Here is a 19168-nt window from a genome sequence, read left to right as displayed (position 1 = left end):
AGAAGGAAGGGAGAGAGAGGTGGGAGGGAGAGAGGGAGGGAGAAAAAGTGGGAGGGAGGGAGGGAGGAAGGAAAAAGGAAGGAAGGGTGGGAAGGAGGAAGGGAGGGAGACTGGCCAGGAAATCAGGAGATGGGAGTGTGGTCCTGAAGTCTGTGGCCCCCGCCCACATGGCAGGCAGCCTTAGGCAAGTTATGCTGGTTTTCTGAAACTCAGGCACAGGAGGTGTTCTGGATGGTCTGGGCACCCTCCTTTCTAGCTCAGACTTTCCACAGGCCTTTGAGATAAAGGTAAAGAACGCTGTATACACTATGCTGACACCTGTGGAAATAAAGAAGAAAGCTGAGTCTATATGTAATTGCTTAAATTACATACAGACCCTCAACGAGATGGACTGACCCAGCGGCTGTAACAATGGGCTCAAACACAGCAATGATTGTGAAGATGGCGCAGGACCAGGCGGCGTTTCGTTCTGTTTTCACAGTGAGTCGGAAGTGACTCAAAGGCACCTAACAACAACAGTTGCCTCTTCGGTGGAACTCAGCAGCTGGGGAAATGAGGTGTGAGGGAACTTATTCACTGTTACACACTTGTGTAACTTTGATTGAGCCATGGTATGTATTACCTAGTCAAAATAAATGAATATGTTTTGTTTCTTCCTTAAAATTGGTTGATGGAAGAAGCCCTACACCCAAAAAGCAACCCAACTTAATTGGAAATATATTTCGGGGGAAGGAGAAAGTGACTCGGCCAGGTTCACTTCCAGCCCCTCACTCTCTGTGGGCATCCTTCCTGCCTGCCCTTCTCCAAGGAGGCGAATGATGTCATTTCCTAGAATGTGTGATGGGGGTGGGAGGAACTGCAGGAGAGGGGCTTACAATGATTCTCCAAGTATGTGGGATGCAGCAGAGTCACGTTCATGGTCTCATGAGAGAACCACCGGTGCAGTGGTTCTCAACCAGGGGCAAGTTTGCCCCCCAGGGGACCTTTGGCAATGTCTGGAGACTTGTGGTTGTCACAACTGAGAGGTGTTACTGGCATCTAGTGGGCAGAGGCCAGGGATACTGCACAGCATCCTACACCGCGCAGGACACAAGGTTAATGCCGTGGATGAGAAGGCAGTGCTTCTCGGACTGCTGGGTGTACAGGCATCAGCCGGGGCTCTGGCTAAGGTGCGGGTTCTGATGCAGCAGTACTGGGGTGGGCTGATAGTCTGCATTTCCAACAAGAGTGACACCATCTTTGCTGGTGGGGGAACCACACTTTAAGCAAAAGGGGCCTTACCCAGACCAGCTGGGGCCAAACATGGATCTTCTCGGCAAAGGGGAAATAGAGGGGGCCGCTCTGGATTGGGTCAACAGTGCAGACTAGGGGTGGAGGGGCAGGCTGCGCTTGCAGGAAACTCGCCTGAGCTGTGGTGAGATCCTCCCTAGGACCACGAGTTCGGGCTGCTGGGGCAGGGCTGGCCTGGGGTGGAGGCCAGGGGGCTTACCGTCCAGAGTCTCCACTGAGAGCTGCAGGCCTAGGTTGTGCCGTGGGTTGACCACCCAGTGGTTGCTGGTGGCCGTGATGTCGAATACCAGCCAGCCCTCCTCCGTGGCCCAGAGGGTACGGCTGTCCAGGAGGAACAGGTTGGAATCCCTGTGAGAGAGGAGAGACAAGGGCTTCGGGTCAGCGGGGTCACAGCTCAGTCAGCCACTGACAGGGGGTGCTCCTTGTGCAGTGAGGGAAGCATGAGGAGGCCCAGCGGGTCCCTGCACATGGGTTCATCAGACCCAGATCCAGGCATGAAGACCCTTCGGGAGAGAAGTGGAAGGAGACGCTGCTGAGAGATAAGCTCACTGTCTTAGACATCTACTGCTGCTGTAACAGAAATACCACGAGTGGATGTTTAACAAACAGCAACGTATTTATTTTCAGAGTGCCGGCTCTAACCCAGAGCTGATAGAGAAAGAGAAAGCCTTCGTCTAGAGCGGATGGATCCTTGTCTCTTCAGCTTCTATTTCCTGGTTCCTTGGAGATCTCCATGTGGCTTGGCATCTATCTTACCCCGTCTCTGCTTGCTGGTTTAATCTCTTTTCTATCTCAAAGGAGACTGACTCAAGACACTCCCTACACTATTCTTCTCTCTCATTAACATAATAAAGAAAACCCATTCCCCCAATGGGATCATAACCAAAGGCACAGAGGTTAGGATTTACAACAAATATTTTGGGCCGGCACAATTAAATCCATAACATTCCACCCTTTGCCAACCCTCCCAAATTCATTTTCATTACAAATGGGAGAAATAAGAGGGAAAGAAGGGATAACGGGCACCAAGCAAGTTCAAAACCCAGCAGGACAAATTCCATTAGCTCTCAAGTCTTGAAAATAATCCTCTCTTCTCTGAGACCATCTGGGCAATGGCCCCGCCCTCCAGACACTGGGTGTTGGCCACACCCTCTGGATTCTGGGTGGAGGCCCCTCGGCCCTAGGCTTTCAGCTCCACCTTCCAGGCCCTCTGGGATGGCAGCTCAGCTCCCTTGGCTTTAAGCAGCCCCGTTCTCCTAGTCCATCTGAGTGAAAGGTTGGAGGTTCAAGTCCACCCAGAGGTGCCTCAGAAGAAAAGGCTGGTGATCTCCTTCTGAAAAATCAGTCACTGAAAACCCTATGGAGCATAATTCTACTCCGACACATATGGTGTCGCCATGAGTTGGAATTGACTCGAAGGCAACTGGTTTTTAAATTTGACTTTCATGTCCAAACCGACTTAGAATACTAAGTCTGCTCTTCCCTGGAGTACTTGCTTCCATTCCTCCCAGTGCCCTGTTAGAGATGGCTTCCTACTGGCTTGGGGGATGTGCATATGGATCATAACTCACAAAGAAGAATTCCCTGCTGTCTCCTTCGCCAATCTGACTCGATGCCTTTCCTGGCTACTGACGCTACCAAGGTTGTCAATGAACCAGTCAGCTGTTCTCTGCAATGAGCAGACGAGAGCGGAAAAACCAAACAGAGTAAAATACCGTCTCCTGCTGAAGCAGGTTCCCAAGGTCCCTGCAGGAAACCCACAGCATAGGAGTCACAAACGTGGGTGGTGATTTTGTTGTAAAATCGCCATTTCTAGGTAAATGTGACTAGCTCTCCAGACAGGCCCTTGTGGACAGTAAAACAGTGGTAAACTAGAGAACAGAACTAGCCCTTTGAACAGCAGACACCTTGCCAAACGATACTAAGCACCCTTTTATTACAGGCCTTGGCACTGAGGCCAGGTGCTACGGGCCAGCGTTGACTCATGGTGAATCAACCTAAAGGCGTCCACTCCCCTCCCAAGTCCAGTGTTGCAGTTCTGGGCACCCTTGGGAGAGTCAAAGCTTCGTTTTGGAGGCATTGGGAGAGGAAAGCACCACTGAGAGGCTAAGAGGCTTTGCTTGAAGGCTGCAGGCCTAGGCATAAGAGTGAGCTCCATGAGGAGGACCACAGAGAGAAGTGGGCATGTCTAGGTCCACCCTTAGCATCTTAAAAGAACCCAAAAACTGAACCAAATCTGTAGAAGTCGAGTCGATTCTGACTCATAGTGACCCTATAGGACAGAATACAACTGCCTCATAGGGTTTCCAAGGTTGTAATCTTTACGGAAGCAGACTGCCACATCTTTCTCCTGCGGAGCAGCTGGTGGGTGTGAACCAAAGCCGAGCGCTTAACCACTATGCCAGGGCTCCTATTCCTAAAAGAACAGGTTCTTGAAACCAGCAGGGAGTGAATGACCCTCTGTGCCATTTTTATTTACCTGGAGCACTTTAGGCTCCCTCATGCAGGCCAGGTGAGAGCAGCTGGGGGGAAGGCTCAGGTGATGCTCCCCCAGGAATCTAAACACGTTTGCTCACCTTTTCAACAGCGAAAAGCTGGTGCTTCCGAGGCATCAATTCTGACTCTCCCAGGCAGCCCCGTGTCATCCTAGGATTACTGTCCCATTTGACAGGTGAGGAAAGTGAGGTTCAGAGAGGTCAGACCTTAGAGTGACAGAACAAGGATACAGCACAGGAAAATCTGACCTAAGAATTTGAGGCAGACGTTCACTGTAGCACTATTCAACAATGGCCAAGATAGAAACAACCCAGTGTCCAAAGAGATGAGAGGATAGACAAAATGTGGTCTGTTCATACAGTGGAGAAGTACTCAGCCCTAAAGACAAATGAAGTTTGGAACCTTGAAAACATTACGCTGAATGAAATCAGTCAGACAAACAAGTGAACAAATAACTTCTGATTCCACTTACATGAAATATCTAGAATCAGCAAATGCATAGAGACAAGAGTTTACTGGTGGTTACCAGGGGCTGGGGGGTGGGGTGGGAGTTACTGCTGAAGAGTTGCTGTGTTTCTGAAGCATTTTCCATCACACCACCCTAGAACTGGATTCTCATTCCTATTCAGCCCTCAGTGGGCCCAGTGGACAAAGCTTAACTCTGGTCTTCTAAGCTTGAAACTGAAAGGGATGGAGTCCTGGTAAGCTCTGGGAAACCCTGGTGGAATAGCGGTTAAGAGCTATGGCTGCTAACCAAAAGGTCGGCAATTCGAATCCACCAGGTGCTCCTTGGAAACCGTATGGGGCAGTTCTAGTCTGTCCTATAGGGTCGCTATGAGTCAGAATCCACTGACAGGAGATAGACTGGAAGCATCTTCCTCACAGCCATGCAGGTAGGTGAGGGGAAGTTTGAAACGGGGTCTAGGAGGGGGCGTGGAATGTCCAAGGTAACCAGGGCGTGGGGCTGGGTTAGCCAAGTTGGAATTGCCTCTCCTGTGAACCCTACCACAGCCTCGAGTGCCCTGGAGCCAGACAAATCCTCAGGCTTCCAGGTCGGGCTGTGTTCCCTGGATCTATGTTTGTGCAAACTGCTCATTTCGCCCGTCCTGCATCCCACATGGGATCTTACTCCCCGCCAGGAGTGGATCGTGGGCGAAGGCCCTTGAGCATCAATGTCTTGAAATAGTCTCTAACTCACCAGAGGGTTAGAAAAAAAGGCCCTCCTACCTTCCCACTGTTGAGATTTTAAAATACTCATTTTTCCATCGTGGTAGTGCTTTCCAGGGGAAGGTGGGCCAGCCCCCCTGCTTCTCCCTCCAGATGAGGTTTCAGCTGAGGGCCGTGGTGTCGGCTGCCACGCTCCACCCGAGACAGTGGGTAAATAGTAACACTCCCCAGGGCTGAGGAATTAGGGTCACCTGCAGACCTGCCTTTTAGAGAGCAGGGCTTTGGAGGAGCCTGGGTGTCAGGAAGGGAGAAGCTGACCTGCTGGATCTTGCTGCTGTTCCTCAGTTGGAAGGAACACCAAGTTTGTAGTCAAAAGATAAGTGGCTTGCAGCCCAGCTCTGCTGCCGCTCAAGAGCTCAGAGAGGGGACTACACTGTCCTCACTCACGAAAGGGAAGGTTGAGAGCCAGGACGACTACCTCGTCAGAATCAAGTAGAACACGGAAATATGCCCCCATATGAGTCTAGCTTTTAACAGAAGTAGAGGGTATTTGTTAAACTGAGGAGATCTTCACGCCCATGAACTAGAATGTCAAGGGAGCAATAAGCTTGCGTGACCTGTTGCTGAAACGCTGGGCTCTGTGCATGTAGTCTTTTCACACAGAGATGGTGCAGTGCAGTGAATTACTTAACACAGCCCTTCCAGCCATAGTGTTTGTGACTCCCACATAACAGTTGGGTGGGGTGATGCAAATACGGTGTTTGGGCACACCAAGGGACTGAACAGACCGCTAAGAATGCATATAAGGTGCATGGAGCCCTGCAGGGGTGGGACCACACAAATAAGGTGTAAAGAACCCTAACAAAGGGATTGGTCACTTTTGCCATCCTCGTAGGCTTAGAAGAGAGCCAATCGCAGAGCAGAAGGCGACCTATTACCACCAAGAAAGAAGAACCAAGAGTGGAACGCATCCTTTGGACCTGGGATGCCTGCACTGAGACCCTCCTAGACCCAGGAGACACAGAGAGAGCTGTAACACATTAGACGGCAAGAAGCAGCGGCAGAGAAACCACGGCAGCAGAGGCAGCAGAACCAGGAGACCAGCAGGGGATGACGCAGTGAGCTTCCTGGTAAAGGGAGTGAGAAAGCTGACTGCCTTTGGGCCAAGGCTTCCTGGTGGAGTGGAGTGCCTCTAGGCACCTATTGGAGGAGCTAAAGAGCTGTGTAATACTTGCCAGGTAAGGGAAGGCAACGAGGAGCCGGGGGCCAGAAACAGGCCTGACTGCAGGCATGGCTGAGAGGGAGCTGTAACCCGAGTTGTCACCTTTTACTTCCCTAATAAACCTCATTAACTGTGAGTATTGTATGTGAGTTCTGTGTGGCCATTGCAACAAATTATTGAACCCAGAGGAGTAGAGAGTGCTGAAGGAGGGACGGTTAGTGTCAGAATTGGTAAAAAGATTAGAGGGAGGAGGCATGTCTCACAGGAATCAGCCTTGGGTTGTTGATGCTGATAATGATTCTCTCTCCCCCTCGAGGACAGATGAGGTCAGAAAAGGTCAGACGAGGTCAGATGAGGTCAGAGGAGGTCAGTCGAGGTTAGACAAGGTCAGACAAGGTCAGACATCGCCACCACACCATTTTTACAGCTGTGCAAACCTTCTAAAAAATTACTAGCATAATAGCACTATACTCTGTATTTCAGGCTTATATTGGCCTTATCCATTTAAAAAAACCAGCATGACTGAGATATAATTCATATGCCATACTATTCACCCGTTAAAAGTGTACAGTTTGAAGGTTTTTAGTAGATTCAGAGTTGTGCAACCATCACCACCCATCCCAAAAGGAAACCCCATACCATTATTAGAAGTCACTTTCCACTTCTACTTCCCAGTCCTTAGTTAACTACTAACACAGTTTCTATCTCTATGGATTTGCCTATTCTAGATATTTCACATAAATTGAATCACACAATGTGATCTTTTGTGTCTGCCTTCTTTCCCTCAGCATAAAGCTGCCAAGGTTTACCCATGTTATAGCATGTATCAGCACTTCATTTCCTTCTGTGGCAGAATAATATTCCATTGTATGAAGAGTAGCGAGAATGGCTGCAGCACTTGAAGAATGTAATCAACGTTACTGAATGGTACATGTACAAACTGTTGAGATGGTGCATGTTCTAAGTATATTTTCACCACAATAAAATTTAAAAAAATATATGGTACTGTATGGATGGACCATATTTTGTATATCCATTCAACACTGACGAGCATTTTGGTTTTTTCCACTTTTTGGCAATTGTGAATAATTGCTGCTATGAACATTTGTTTATGTTTCATGAACATACAATTTCATTTCTCTTGAGTAATGACACTGTTGGGTCAGTAACTATATTTGCTTTTGAGAAACTGCCAGACTGTTTTCCAAAGTGGCTGTACAATTTTACCTTCCCACCAGTACTGTATGAGGGTTCCAATTTCCTCACATCCTCACCAACACTTCTTATTGTTTTGTGATTTTGATTTTAGCCCTCCTAGTAAGTGTGAGGAGCCCTGGGGGCACAGTGGTTAAGAGCTATGGCTGCTAACCAAAAGGTTGGCAGTCTGAATCCACCAGCCGCTCCTTGGAAACCCTATGGGGTGGTTCTACTCTGTCCTATAGGGTTGCTATGAGTCAGAATCGACCGAAGGCAAGGGGTTTGGTTTTTTTTTTGTTTAGTAAGTGGGAAGAGGTATGTCATTGTGGTTTTAATTTGCATTTCTATGATAGCTAATGATGTTCAGCACTGCTTCATGTGCTCACTGGCCATTTGTATATCTTCTTTGGAGAAATATCTATTCTAATCGGCCTTATTCATTTTTGTAAATAGTAGCATACTAGCTAATATTTCTATTTGCACAAATTTTGGCATTTTGTATTTTCCAAGAAATTTACATGGTACATGTCTGTTTTATGACACCTTTTCACATAATACCACACTTTCCCCTTATCAAAAAGCTAAGAGTTACAAGATAAACAAAAATCAGTTGGATTCCTATACACCAGTAAAGAGAACTACAAAAAGGAAATCAAGAAAGAAATACCACTTATAATAGACTCTAAAAAAGTAAAATACTTAGGAATAAATATAACCAGGAGTGTAAAAGACCTATACAAAGAAAACTACAAAACCCTACTGCAAGAAACTAAGAGACCTACATAAATGGAAAAACATACCATGCTCATGGACAGGTAGACTCAACATTGTAAAAATGTCAATTCTACGCAGAGCAATCTACAAATACAATGCAATCCCGATTCAAATACCAACAGCATTTTTTTAATGAGATGGAGAAACTAATCATTAACTGTATATGGAAAGGAAAGAGCCCCCAGATAAATAAAGCCTTACTGAAGAAGAACAAAGTAGGACAGCTTTCACTACCTGACCTCAGAACCTACTATACAGATACGGTAGTCAAAAGAGCCTGGTATTGATATGACCACAAACACATAGACCAATGGAACAGAACTGTGAACCCAGATGTAAATCCATCTACCTACGGGCACCTCATCTTTGACAAAGGCCCAAAGTCCATTAAATGAGGAAAAGCAGTCTTTTTAACAAATAATGTGCTGGCAAAACTGGATGTCCATCTGTAAAAAAATGAAACAGGACCCATACCTCACACCCTACACAAAAACTAACTCAAACTGGATCAAAGACCTAAATATGAAACCAAAAACTATAAAGAAAAAATACAGTCAATGCTAGAGGCCCTAATATATGGCATAAATAGGCTACAAACCATAATAAACAATATACAAACACCAGAAGATTTGCTAGATACCTGGGATCTTCTAAAAATTAAACGCTTACGCTCATCAAGACTTCACCAAGAGTAAAAAGAGAACCTACAGACTGTGAAAAAAAATTTGGCTATATTGTGTGTTGTTTTAAGCCACCTAGTTTGCAGTAATTTGTTACAGCAGCCACAGGTAACTCATACAGTTTCACTCCTGAAATCCACACTGGAACACAACCGTGTCCTGATGCTGTACTGGGGCAAAGATACAGCGGCGGCCAGAGAGGTGAACCCACACAACAGGTGAAGCACATGATCCAGGGGCCAGGAGCCCATGACACAGGTGAGGATCATTGTAAACAGATTTAGGGGGCATGCAGAAGAGGGAAGAGCTCTCTGGGTTGAAGAATGTAATCAATGTCACTGAATTGTACATGTAGAAATTGTTGAATTGGTGTATGTTCTGCTGTATATATTTTCAACAGTAACAAAAAATAAATAAAATACTGTATTTTTTATGCAAATAACACATGCATTATACCTTTTTTGCCAACTGTGCAAATCCCTTGCACGTTATTTTCCTGAGTACAATATTTACATGAGCACATTATTTATGAAGAAATATGGTGCATAAAATTAAACTAAAAAAAAAAAAAAAGAGCTCTCTGGGGCAAGCAAGACAAGGGAAAAGTGCTGGACTTGGCGCTGCGGTGGTCAGGACAGGCCATACCTCAGGCAGTGTCTCCCGAGGGAGGGGGGTCATAGGGTGCGCAGGGCTAATGCAGACAAGAGGGCGGGGAAGGGCATTTGCGGAAGTGGGAACAGAATGTGCAAAGCATTATGTGCTGCTGAGAGAGACCAGCCAGAAGCAAGTGCACAGAGGTGGGCAGTGGCAGGAACCTGCAGGGCCTCTAGCCAAAGGGAGGTTTGGGTCCTAAAAGAACAGGGAATCCCAGGAGGGTTTTAAGCAGGGGTAGAGGTGAAATGATCAACACTCACCCCTACTCCGACCCTCATTCCCACCCCCACCAGCTCTGCAAAACTGCAGGGTTGGAGACTCCCAAGCCCTGCGTGCTGTGAAATGCTGCTGGGCTGGAAGACTTTCCTGAGAGAAAGAACTGGGGCTTTCGTGAGGCTATGGAGGTGGAGGAGAGCAGACTTGTCACTGCTGAGGATGACTCACGCTGAGAAGCCAGCAGCCAGCTGCACCTGGAGCAGCCCGTGTGCAAACCCAGCCCCACAGGGGAAGCCCGGGCAGGAGATCAAAGGGGCTCAGGGGAGGCTCCTGAGCCCCGGGCTGGGGCGGAGACCAGGTCCTGGCTCCCCACCATGGGCTCAGGGATGCTCCGCTGATTCTACCCAATAGTTCCAGCCTCCAGACACGGAAGCATGAAGTCAGAGAGGTCTGGGGCTGTTTTTAAACACACTTTAAGGCTGCCCATATTCAGGAAGACTAAAATTAAATCATTTGGAAGAAAGGTGGAAAAATACACAAAGAAGCACAATAACTTCCTGCCACAGGCCGGCCTCATGCAGCCAGCCCACGGCCTCCTCCCTGCCCTGGGCCTGTCTGTTTCCCCCGGAGGGGCCAGCTGACACCTAGGAAGCCATCCCAGGCACTGACAGAAGGATCCATCAAGGTCACCAGGCAAGTTAGCAGCCATTCGGTCTGGGACTCAGTTTCCTGTCTACAAGATGAAGGGCTTGGAGGTTATCGGGGGCTCAGAAACTGCTCCCTCATTAACAGGAGATCCAAGTGAAGAAAATATGAGGGTCAACACAAAAAGGCTCAGTAGTGAAATACGGAGTTCCTCCCTGGGTAGTATAAACTGTTAACACACTTGGTGGCTAATCAAAAGGTTGGAGGTTCGAGTCCACCCAGAGGGTCCTTGGTGATCTACTTCTGAAAAAAATCAGCCATTGAAAACCCTATACAGCACGTTCTACCCTGATACATACGGGGTTGCCATGAGTCAGTCAACTCTGCGGCAACTGGCACAGTGTGAGGGACTTACAGGGCTGCCTGGTCCCCATGGTGGCTGGGGAGCCGGTTCCCTGAGGAAGCCCGGGGGGCCTACTTCCCCCTATGCCCCGCCTCTCTCCCCCCACCTCCCTCCCAACAGCCTGCGTAGACTTTAACAGCCTCAGATCTGAACAGATGCTGCCCTGCCTTAAACCATTTATTAGGGCTTAGGGTAAAGGGTGAAAATTCCCTAATCCATTCCACACTAAAGGAGTCTAGGTCATTTATCCGCCACCCTCCTGTCAGCGTGTGGTACTGTGGGGGCCTACGTGTTGTGACGCTGGAAGCTGTGCCACCGGTACATCAAATACCAGCAGGGACTGGAGGAGCACCGTGTTCTGTTATCCACAGGGTCACCATGAGTCAGAGCTGACTCGGCGGCAACTAACGACAACAAATGTAATTTTATGGCCCCAATCTGGAAATTTTTGGGTCAGGAAGGAGGCACAATTAACAATTCCAGATTAGTCAGGACTGTCCCGGGCACACTGGGGGGTGCTTAGTCACCCTACCCACTACCTCTAAGGGCTGCCTGGTCTGGCCCTGCCTGCCCCCGCACACACCTCCCACACGGCTTCCAGGGCCCCAGCAGCCCAGCTGGTCACGGCCTTCGCACTCGCTGTTCCCACTGCCTGGAACGCTGGTCCTTATCCTCCCAGCTCCTCCACACCTACCCTTCCCCTTACGCTCTCTGCTCGACAGCAGGTTCACCAGGGAAGCGTCTGTGAATGCCCGCTGGGACAAATCCTTGTCACCCACGCTCAGAGTCAATGTCCTCCCTCTGGGGCACCCAGGCTGGAGGTGAAATTTGTTTGTGTGGTTGTTTACGTACTTTTGCCACCAGACAGCCCCTCTCCAAGTGCACCCAGTCAGCAAGGATCAGACCTACCCTATAGCTCCGACACCTAGCAATCAGCACAGCACATGTTGCTAGCTTGCTCAGCCCACAACTCATGGCAATCCCACGCACAAGAGAGCGAATGCTGCCCAGTCCAGCACCGTCCCCAGGATCCACTGCGGATCGGACCACTGTGATCCATAGGGTTATCACTGGCTTATTTTCAGAGGTAGACTGCCAGGCCTCTCTTCCTAGTCTGTCTTAGTCTGAAAGCTCCATTGAAACGTGCTCAGCATCATAGCAACACACAAGCTTCCCCTAACAGATCGGTGGTGGCATAGCACTTGGCAGGCCTCGAGTACATGCTGAATGGGTGTGTTGGAATCTCCCAAGTATTCCTACCAGCCAAGGCTTTTTGTGGTTTCACTTCCTTAGACTGTATTACTAAATTAGGAATACTGAGTGTCCTTTCAAAAGAGCCAGCCAAGTACCTGCAGAAATGCATTTGGCCCCCAGTCCCCTGGGGCACAGCGCACTGTGCCATTCCATGCCTCACTAAAAGGGGCTCCCTAGTCACAGGGTACCTGTCTTGGATTGAATTGTGTCCCCCAGAAATGCGTGTCAACTTGACTAGGCCATGATTCCCAGTATTGTGTGATTTTCCTGTGTTGTAAATCCCACCTCTATGTTAATGAGGCAGATTAGTGTCAGTTATGTTAATGAGGCACGACTCCATCTATAAGATTAGGTTGTGTCTTAAGTCAGAATCTTCTGAGATATAAAAGAGAGAAGTGAGCAGAGAGACATGGGGACTTCATACCACCAAGAAACAAGAGCCAGGAGAACAGTGCGTCCTTTGGACCCGGGGTCCCTGCACAGAGAAGCTCCTAGACCAGGGGAAGACTGATGACAAGGATCTTCTCCCAGAGTCGACAGACAGAGAAAGCCATCCCCTGGAGCTTCTAGCCTCCTAGACTGACAGAATAAATTTCTCTTTGTTAACGCCATCCACTTCTGGTATTTCTGTTACAGAAGCACTAGATAACTAAGACAGCATCAGACTGCTAGTCACCCACACTGGTGGAAGGGGGGCCCTCTTCACCCCTGGGCCCCTCCACACACCCAACATCCCACAAGCCCAGGCTGTGTAATTAGGGGGTTGCCAAATTACCCTGAACTGATTCCCAACTGGAAATCACCAGTCTGTTAGGGCTTCCTGCTCAGCTCCCTCCATGTCCCCAAAGTGTCAGGAGGATCCAGGGGGCAGAGGGGAAGAGAGCAGCCCCTGGGAAGAAAAAAACAAATCAAACCCATTGCTGTTGAGTCGATTCCAACTCATAGAGATCCTATAGGATAGAGTAGAACTGACCCATAGGGCTTCCAAGGAGCAGCTGGTGGATTCCAACTTGCTGAACTTTTGGTTAGCAGCCGAGAGTAATCAAATTTACTTCCGGTCCCAGCTCTTCTTGCCCCTTGCTTATGATTTCAGGGGTTGGGCCCCAGAATTTTCGGAAGCCAGAGGTCCTGTCACTGTATTCAATCTCAGCTTGAAACACAGAAACCCATTAACGAGAGAACCACACTATTGATTTCGAGGCTCGCAGATATATTTGGGGTGAACTACAAAGGCCCTGCGGAGCCCCCCAGAACAACCTGGCCTCACAGGCAGTGTCAGGAGCTTCTGAAATGGCTCCAGGACAATCCTGTGCCGGTGGGCGGGCTGCCTGCGTCTAGCCTGGCAGAATGGGTGGGCAGCATGCCATAGGAAACGGGAGACTTGCCTTTGACATTTTTCCTGTTGCCCAGTTTCCTCCAGCCTCCAGCTCTAGACCAAAATAGAAGGAGGCCAGTTCAGCCTCTTTCCTGCTCTCAAGGAATAAACAAACCAACAAAAACACAGCGTACATGCTGGGCCATCTTCCCTACCATTTTTTTTTTTTTAAGAACCACAGGCTGTTTTAAGATTCCAAACCCAGAGACAGAAAAGTTAAGTGACGCAGGCAGACAAGAAAGGAAATGAACTTAACAGTGGAGGTTGCAGACAGAAGCAAGCCAAGCGGTCATCAAGTTCAAGATTTTCAACAGCAAAGGCCAGACGGGAATACCTAGACACAAGGGTGGGAGGAGTCTGAGTCTGGATTCCAAGCATGGCTTCCTAAAGTCAGAGTGGTGTGCAAGGAAGAGGGAAGACAGAAGGTTACGGCTCACATTTAGCAAGTACTTGTGGGGTGCCAGGAACTGGGCCAGGCATTAGTGAGCCTAATGGCATTCAATCCCTCCAACCGACACTCTTATCCTCCGCCATAGTTCCGGAACCCCAGAAGCCAATCTGGAGCCAAGGATTGGAGGTTGTTGTTGTTAGGTGCCATCGAGTCGGTTCTGATTCACAGTGACCCTACAAACAACGGAACGAAACACTGCCCAGTCCTGCGCCATCCTCACAATCATTGTTATGCTTGAGCCCACTGTTGCAGCCACTGTGTCAATCCATCTCGTTGAGGGTCTTTCTCTTTTTCGCTAACCCTCTACTTTACTAAGCATGATGTCTTCTCCAGGGACTGACCCCTCATAATAACGTGTCCAAAGTATGTGAGACATAGGAGCATTCTGGTTGTACTTCTTCCAAGACAGATTTGTTCATTCTTTTGGCAGTCCGTGGTATATTCAATATTCTTTGCCAACACCATAATTCAAAGGCATCAATTCTTCTTCCGTCTTCCTTATTCATTATCCAACTTTTGCATATATATGAGGCAATGGAAAACGCCATGGCTTGAGTCAGGTGCAACCTCGTCCTCAAAGGACATCTTTGCTTTTTAACACTTTCAAGAGGTCTTTGGCAGCAGATTTGCCCAATGCAACGTGTCTTCGATTTCTTGACTGCTGCTTCCATGGGTGTTGACTATGGATCCAAGTAAAATGAAATCCATGACGACTTCAATCTTTTCCCGGTTTATCATGATGTCGCTTATTGGTCCAGTTGTGAGGATTTTTGTTTTATGTTGAGGTGTAATCCATACCAAAGGCTGTGGTCTTTGATTTTCATCACTAAGTGCTTCAAGCCCTCTTCACTTTTAGCAAGCAAGATTGTGTCAACTGCATAACGCAGGTTGTTAATGAGTCTTCCTCCAATCCTGATGCCCCGTTCTTCTTCATATAGTCCAGCTTCACAAATTATTCGCTCAGCATATAGACTGAATAGGTATGGTGAAAGAATACAACCCTGACGTACCACCCTTCCTGACTTTAAACCATGAAGTATCCCTTTATTCAGTTCTAACAACTGCCTCTTGCTCTATGTACAGGTTCCTCACGAGCACAATTAAGTGTTCTGGACTTCCCATTCTTCGCAACGGTATCCGTAATTTGTTATGATCCACACAGTCAAATGCCTTTGCATAGTCAATAAAACACAGGTAAACATCTTTCTGGTATTCTGCTTTCAGCCAGGATCCATCTGACATCAGCAATGATATCCTTGGTTCCACGTCCTCTTCTGAATCCAGCTTGAATTTCTGGCAGTTCCCTGCCTATATACTGCTGCAGCCGATTTTGAATGATCTTTAGCAAAATTTTACTTGCGTGTGATATTAATGATATTGTTCAATAATTTCCACATTCGACTGGATCACCTTTCTTGGGATCGGAGGATAAGCAGTTTATTTGAAAGGAGTCCTGGTGGCGCAATGGTTAAGCGCTCGGCTGCTAACCATAAGGTTGGTGGTTTGAACCCACCCAGTGGCTCCGCAGGAGAAAGAACTGGCAATCTGTCGCCATGAGTAGTAATCGACTCCAAGACACCCAAGTTTATCTAAGAGGTGATCCCAGGAACCACCTGTAGGGGGTGAGGGAGTAAGGCAGGATGGAAAGAAGCTAAACCAGGAAGCAGGACATGGCTGTCAGCACCTGGGGTTCCAACTCATTAGGGACCTCTGGGGGCGCTCTATAGGACATGCCTCAGCCTAGTCCTACCTAAGGGGCAAGGAAGCTGGGGTATTTATCCACCTCAGTGGAGGGTGGCCCCCGGGAACGCTGACTCCTCCACGGGCAGGTGCATGCTGAGGGACAGCCTTCTTACTGACGAGAGACAAGGTGCCCAAGGCGCCGTACAAGGTCACACAGCTAGCAAGGCTAACACATGGCAGAGTCGTCCATATGGGGAGGGAGGAGAAACGGCTTCCTGGACTCATGGCCCTGCCTCCCCTCCACCAGGTAGCGCCAACTTGACCTGCAGGGGTAGGTGCTGGCCGAGAGAAAAGACTCAAAGACCAGGGAATCTCCCTCATCATCAGGAATCTCTGACTCTGGCCTCTCCTGAAACTCACGGCCCTGGGGACACACCTCGGCCCAGCAGGTTTAACTACCTACGGTAAAGGGGTTCGAGGTCGGAAGTCGGGCTCCGTCAGGGAAAGCTTTCAAAGATAAACCCACCTGGTGTCCTCTGACAATGACAGTTTTTCCAGGAGGTTCCTAGTTCTGAGTACCTCTTGCAAACCTGACTCCCACCCACCCCTGCCCACACCGCCCCCGCACCTTCCACAACCTGTAGCCCCAACCCCAGAGCAAAAGAAGGAGTCCAAATTCTCACCCACAGCATTGAGGGCAAAATATAAGTCTGTCTTGGGGCCCTAAGTCTCATTTTTAGAGTCCCTCACTAAACTCTCTGGACATGTTAACAGGAGGGACCAGTTCCTGGAGAAGGACATCATGCTTGGTAAAGCAGAGGGTCAGCCAAAACGAGGAAGACCCTCAACAAGACGGATTGCCACTGTGGCTGCAACAATGGGCTCAAACCATAGCAACTACTGTGAGGATGGCGCAGGGCTGGGCAGTGTTTCGTTCTGTTGTAAACAGAGTCGCTATGAGTCAGAATTGACTTGATGGCACCAAACAACAACAATTAGACCCCGGGCAGCGCAAACAGTTAGGAAAGGCCTGACGATCTACTTCCAAAAATCAGCCATTGAAAACCTGCGGAGCACGGTTCTACTCAACTGGACGGCAGTCCGTGTTTTTTGCTTTTTTGTTTAACTAGAACTGAGGGGAATTCAGGGAAAAAATCTTGCCCCTGGGAAAGGCTCTTATAATCTAGATTTCATTCTAGAAGTGAAACCCTTGCTCTGTGCTAGGCACTGGGGCCATGATGGTAGAAAGCCCCAAAGGTCATCAGCATTCTAGCTTGAGGACCGAGTTATTTCGACCAAGTTCAGAAGCCAGCGTGACCACGGGCAGAGTTGGCCTGTCCAGGTCCCTGAAAACAAGGGAAGTCTGAGGAAGTGTCCCAGCCCCGGGAGGCTAGGGAGATATGAAGAGTAAGTATACTGTGAGATCCTGGAGTGGACAGAGCATGAGGGGAAAACTAAGGCAAGTTGAGTAAGGTCTGGATTTATAATAGGCATTCATTAATTCTGACAAATGTGCCACACTAATTTAAGATGCTAATAATGGGGAAACTGGGTCGGCGGGTGGGGGGCGGTATGGTATATGGGAACTCTCTTTATTAGCTGATCAATTTTTTTGTAAACCCAAAACTGTCCTTAAAAGCAAATCCATTAATAAATTAATTCTATGCAAAGAAGCTGGCTGTGTGTGTGTGGTGGGGGATTAAACTGAACTGGAGGGACTAGGGAGATGGGGAAGGGGAACTGAGTGAAGAGAAGCACAGACCAGAAAATAAGGTCTCTCAAGGGAAAAGGGGTGTGCCACACCGAAGGGCACGTCCATGCGTATGTAGGTGTGCATGCGTGTCCGTGTATGTGCACACACTTGTAAGTGTGTATGCATTTGTGCACAGGCAACAGCTGAAAATAAGGCTGGAGTCAGGCAGTGGAAGGTGGGAGCCCCTGTACTAAAGCGCTAGAATTCTGAGGTGCAGACAAAAGGTTTCCTAATGTATGCAATCCACAGGCATCCACACACAGGCTGCTGGCAGAGGCGGCTTCACGGGCTTCGACCCCTCCAGACACACAGGGCTACTCTGCTGTCACCATCTGAAAATCCTTGTCATTTTTCACCAATTTTCACTTTGCACTGGGCCCCGTAAGTTACCTGGCTGGTCCTATAAGCTTGTTTTCAGAATTACTAACAATACAGATTTCTAGCCCCTACACAGACCAGCTGAAGGTTAGAAGTGGGAATCTGTGTTTTTCCTTCCTAATGTGCTCCCAGGGATTGGGAACTTCTGCCCCAGCCGAGCGTGTTCTAGGGAGATGGATGGCAGTGAGCAATTAGGATGGCCAGGGGCCAGGAGCACAGGCGTCACCTGGGGCTTGTCAGGTCCTTGCACCTGGGCACCCACTGCGGCCCCAGGAGGTACCACTTCTGGCATCATCGCCCACCTCCCCTGAAAGCACACAGAGTGGAAGTACCTGGAGGCAGGCACCCCTCTCCTCCATCCCCACACCCCTCAGTGCCCAGGACAGCATCCTACGGTGAAACCCACAAGGTATTATCCATGCTAAAATGTTAGTAGTGCCAAGGTTGAGACACTCTCGCTTAGAGTGAAACCCAGACCCCCTCACCTTGGCCTGCAAAGCTTTGCATGCATGGGCCGCTGCTCTTCTGGGTCCTCAGCACCCAGGCTAGGAACACTGCCTTAACTGATGGCTGGGGGCCGGGCGGGGGGTGTGGAGGTGTAAATGCTCCAGACCCTGGACCCCTGACTGGGGTGGGGTGCAGACCTGTCTCCAGAAGCCCCTGCAGGTAGAGTGAGCCAAAGTCACCCTTCAGAGGATTCATGTGGTGCCACCCCCTTGTCTGAACGCGCGCCCATGGGCCTTCCTGGGGAGCGTTTTCCAATCATTCGCTTGCACACTCATACAAACCCTACTCTCAGGGTCTGCTTTGCAGGAACCTGAACTGAGACTAACGGCCACCGGGTTTCACCCTGATGGCAACTCCACTCAACCAGCAGTAGCTGCTCACTGAGTGGAACTGTAACGAAGACTCAGCAGAAAGGCGTGCTGTGATCCATTAGCCATGCCTGCCTGGGGTCTCGCAGGGGAGTGGAGCCTTGCGTGCTGGAATGCAAGCTAGGTGTGGGCTTTCCTGCCTCCAGTCTTGCAGGGGCAAAGCAGAAAGCCATGGGTATTGTCAAGGAAAAACAAGAAATGGCACCAAGCGGGGTGGCAATAGGTGCGGCAAGGGTTTGAAAGACCTTGAGCGTTTACCAGATGCCTGATTCTCTGACCTGAACTCAAAACTTCATTAACCATGGTGGACTCCTTGAAAACATCATCCTCCTGGTAAGCCTGTGTTCCATAGCCTTCCAGAGTTAATATTTGAGCAGGCCCTCTCTTCCCAGCTACAGATGACCGCTTGTGACCAAACTGAAAAATATTAATTCTTTTTGTCTCCTGCCAAAAAGGCTAGAGCAATTGCAGGCCCTGATATGAAACGCAGATGTTAATACATTTGGAACAGCAGCCTCCTATAGGCAACAGGGGTCCGTGTTTGAAATGCTCTTGGAATTAAAGTGTGGGATCAAGTTGTACAGCCAGCCTCCATCACTGAAGCCCATTCTCCCAACATTCATTTCAGGGTAAAGAGCCCGGGGCCATGGAACAT

General features: G+C 48.9%; 1 protein-coding gene across 1 annotated transcript in view; it reads right to left on the bottom strand.

The window, feature by feature from the left end:
• The window catches only part of BMP7 (bone morphogenetic protein 7), a 75809-nt gene that overhangs the window by 16173 nt on the left and 40468 nt on the right, over nt 1-19168 (bottom strand). The window contains exon 3 of the mRNA XM_004370217.1: nt 1490-1638. Within this exon, the coding sequence (XP_004370274.1) occupies nt 1490-1638 (149 nt within the window). The remainder of the gene's footprint in view (nt 1-1489; nt 1639-19168) is intronic.

Source organism: Trichechus manatus, unplaced genomic scaffold (assembly GCF_000243295.1).
Source record: "Trichechus manatus latirostris isolate Lorelei unplaced genomic scaffold, TriManLat1.0 scaffold00008, whole genome shotgun sequence".
Taxonomy (NCBI): Eukaryota; Metazoa; Chordata; class Mammalia; order Sirenia; family Trichechidae; genus Trichechus; species Trichechus manatus.
The sequence above is the reverse complement of the archived record's forward strand: the minus strand, read 5'-3'. Positions and strand labels throughout refer to the sequence as shown.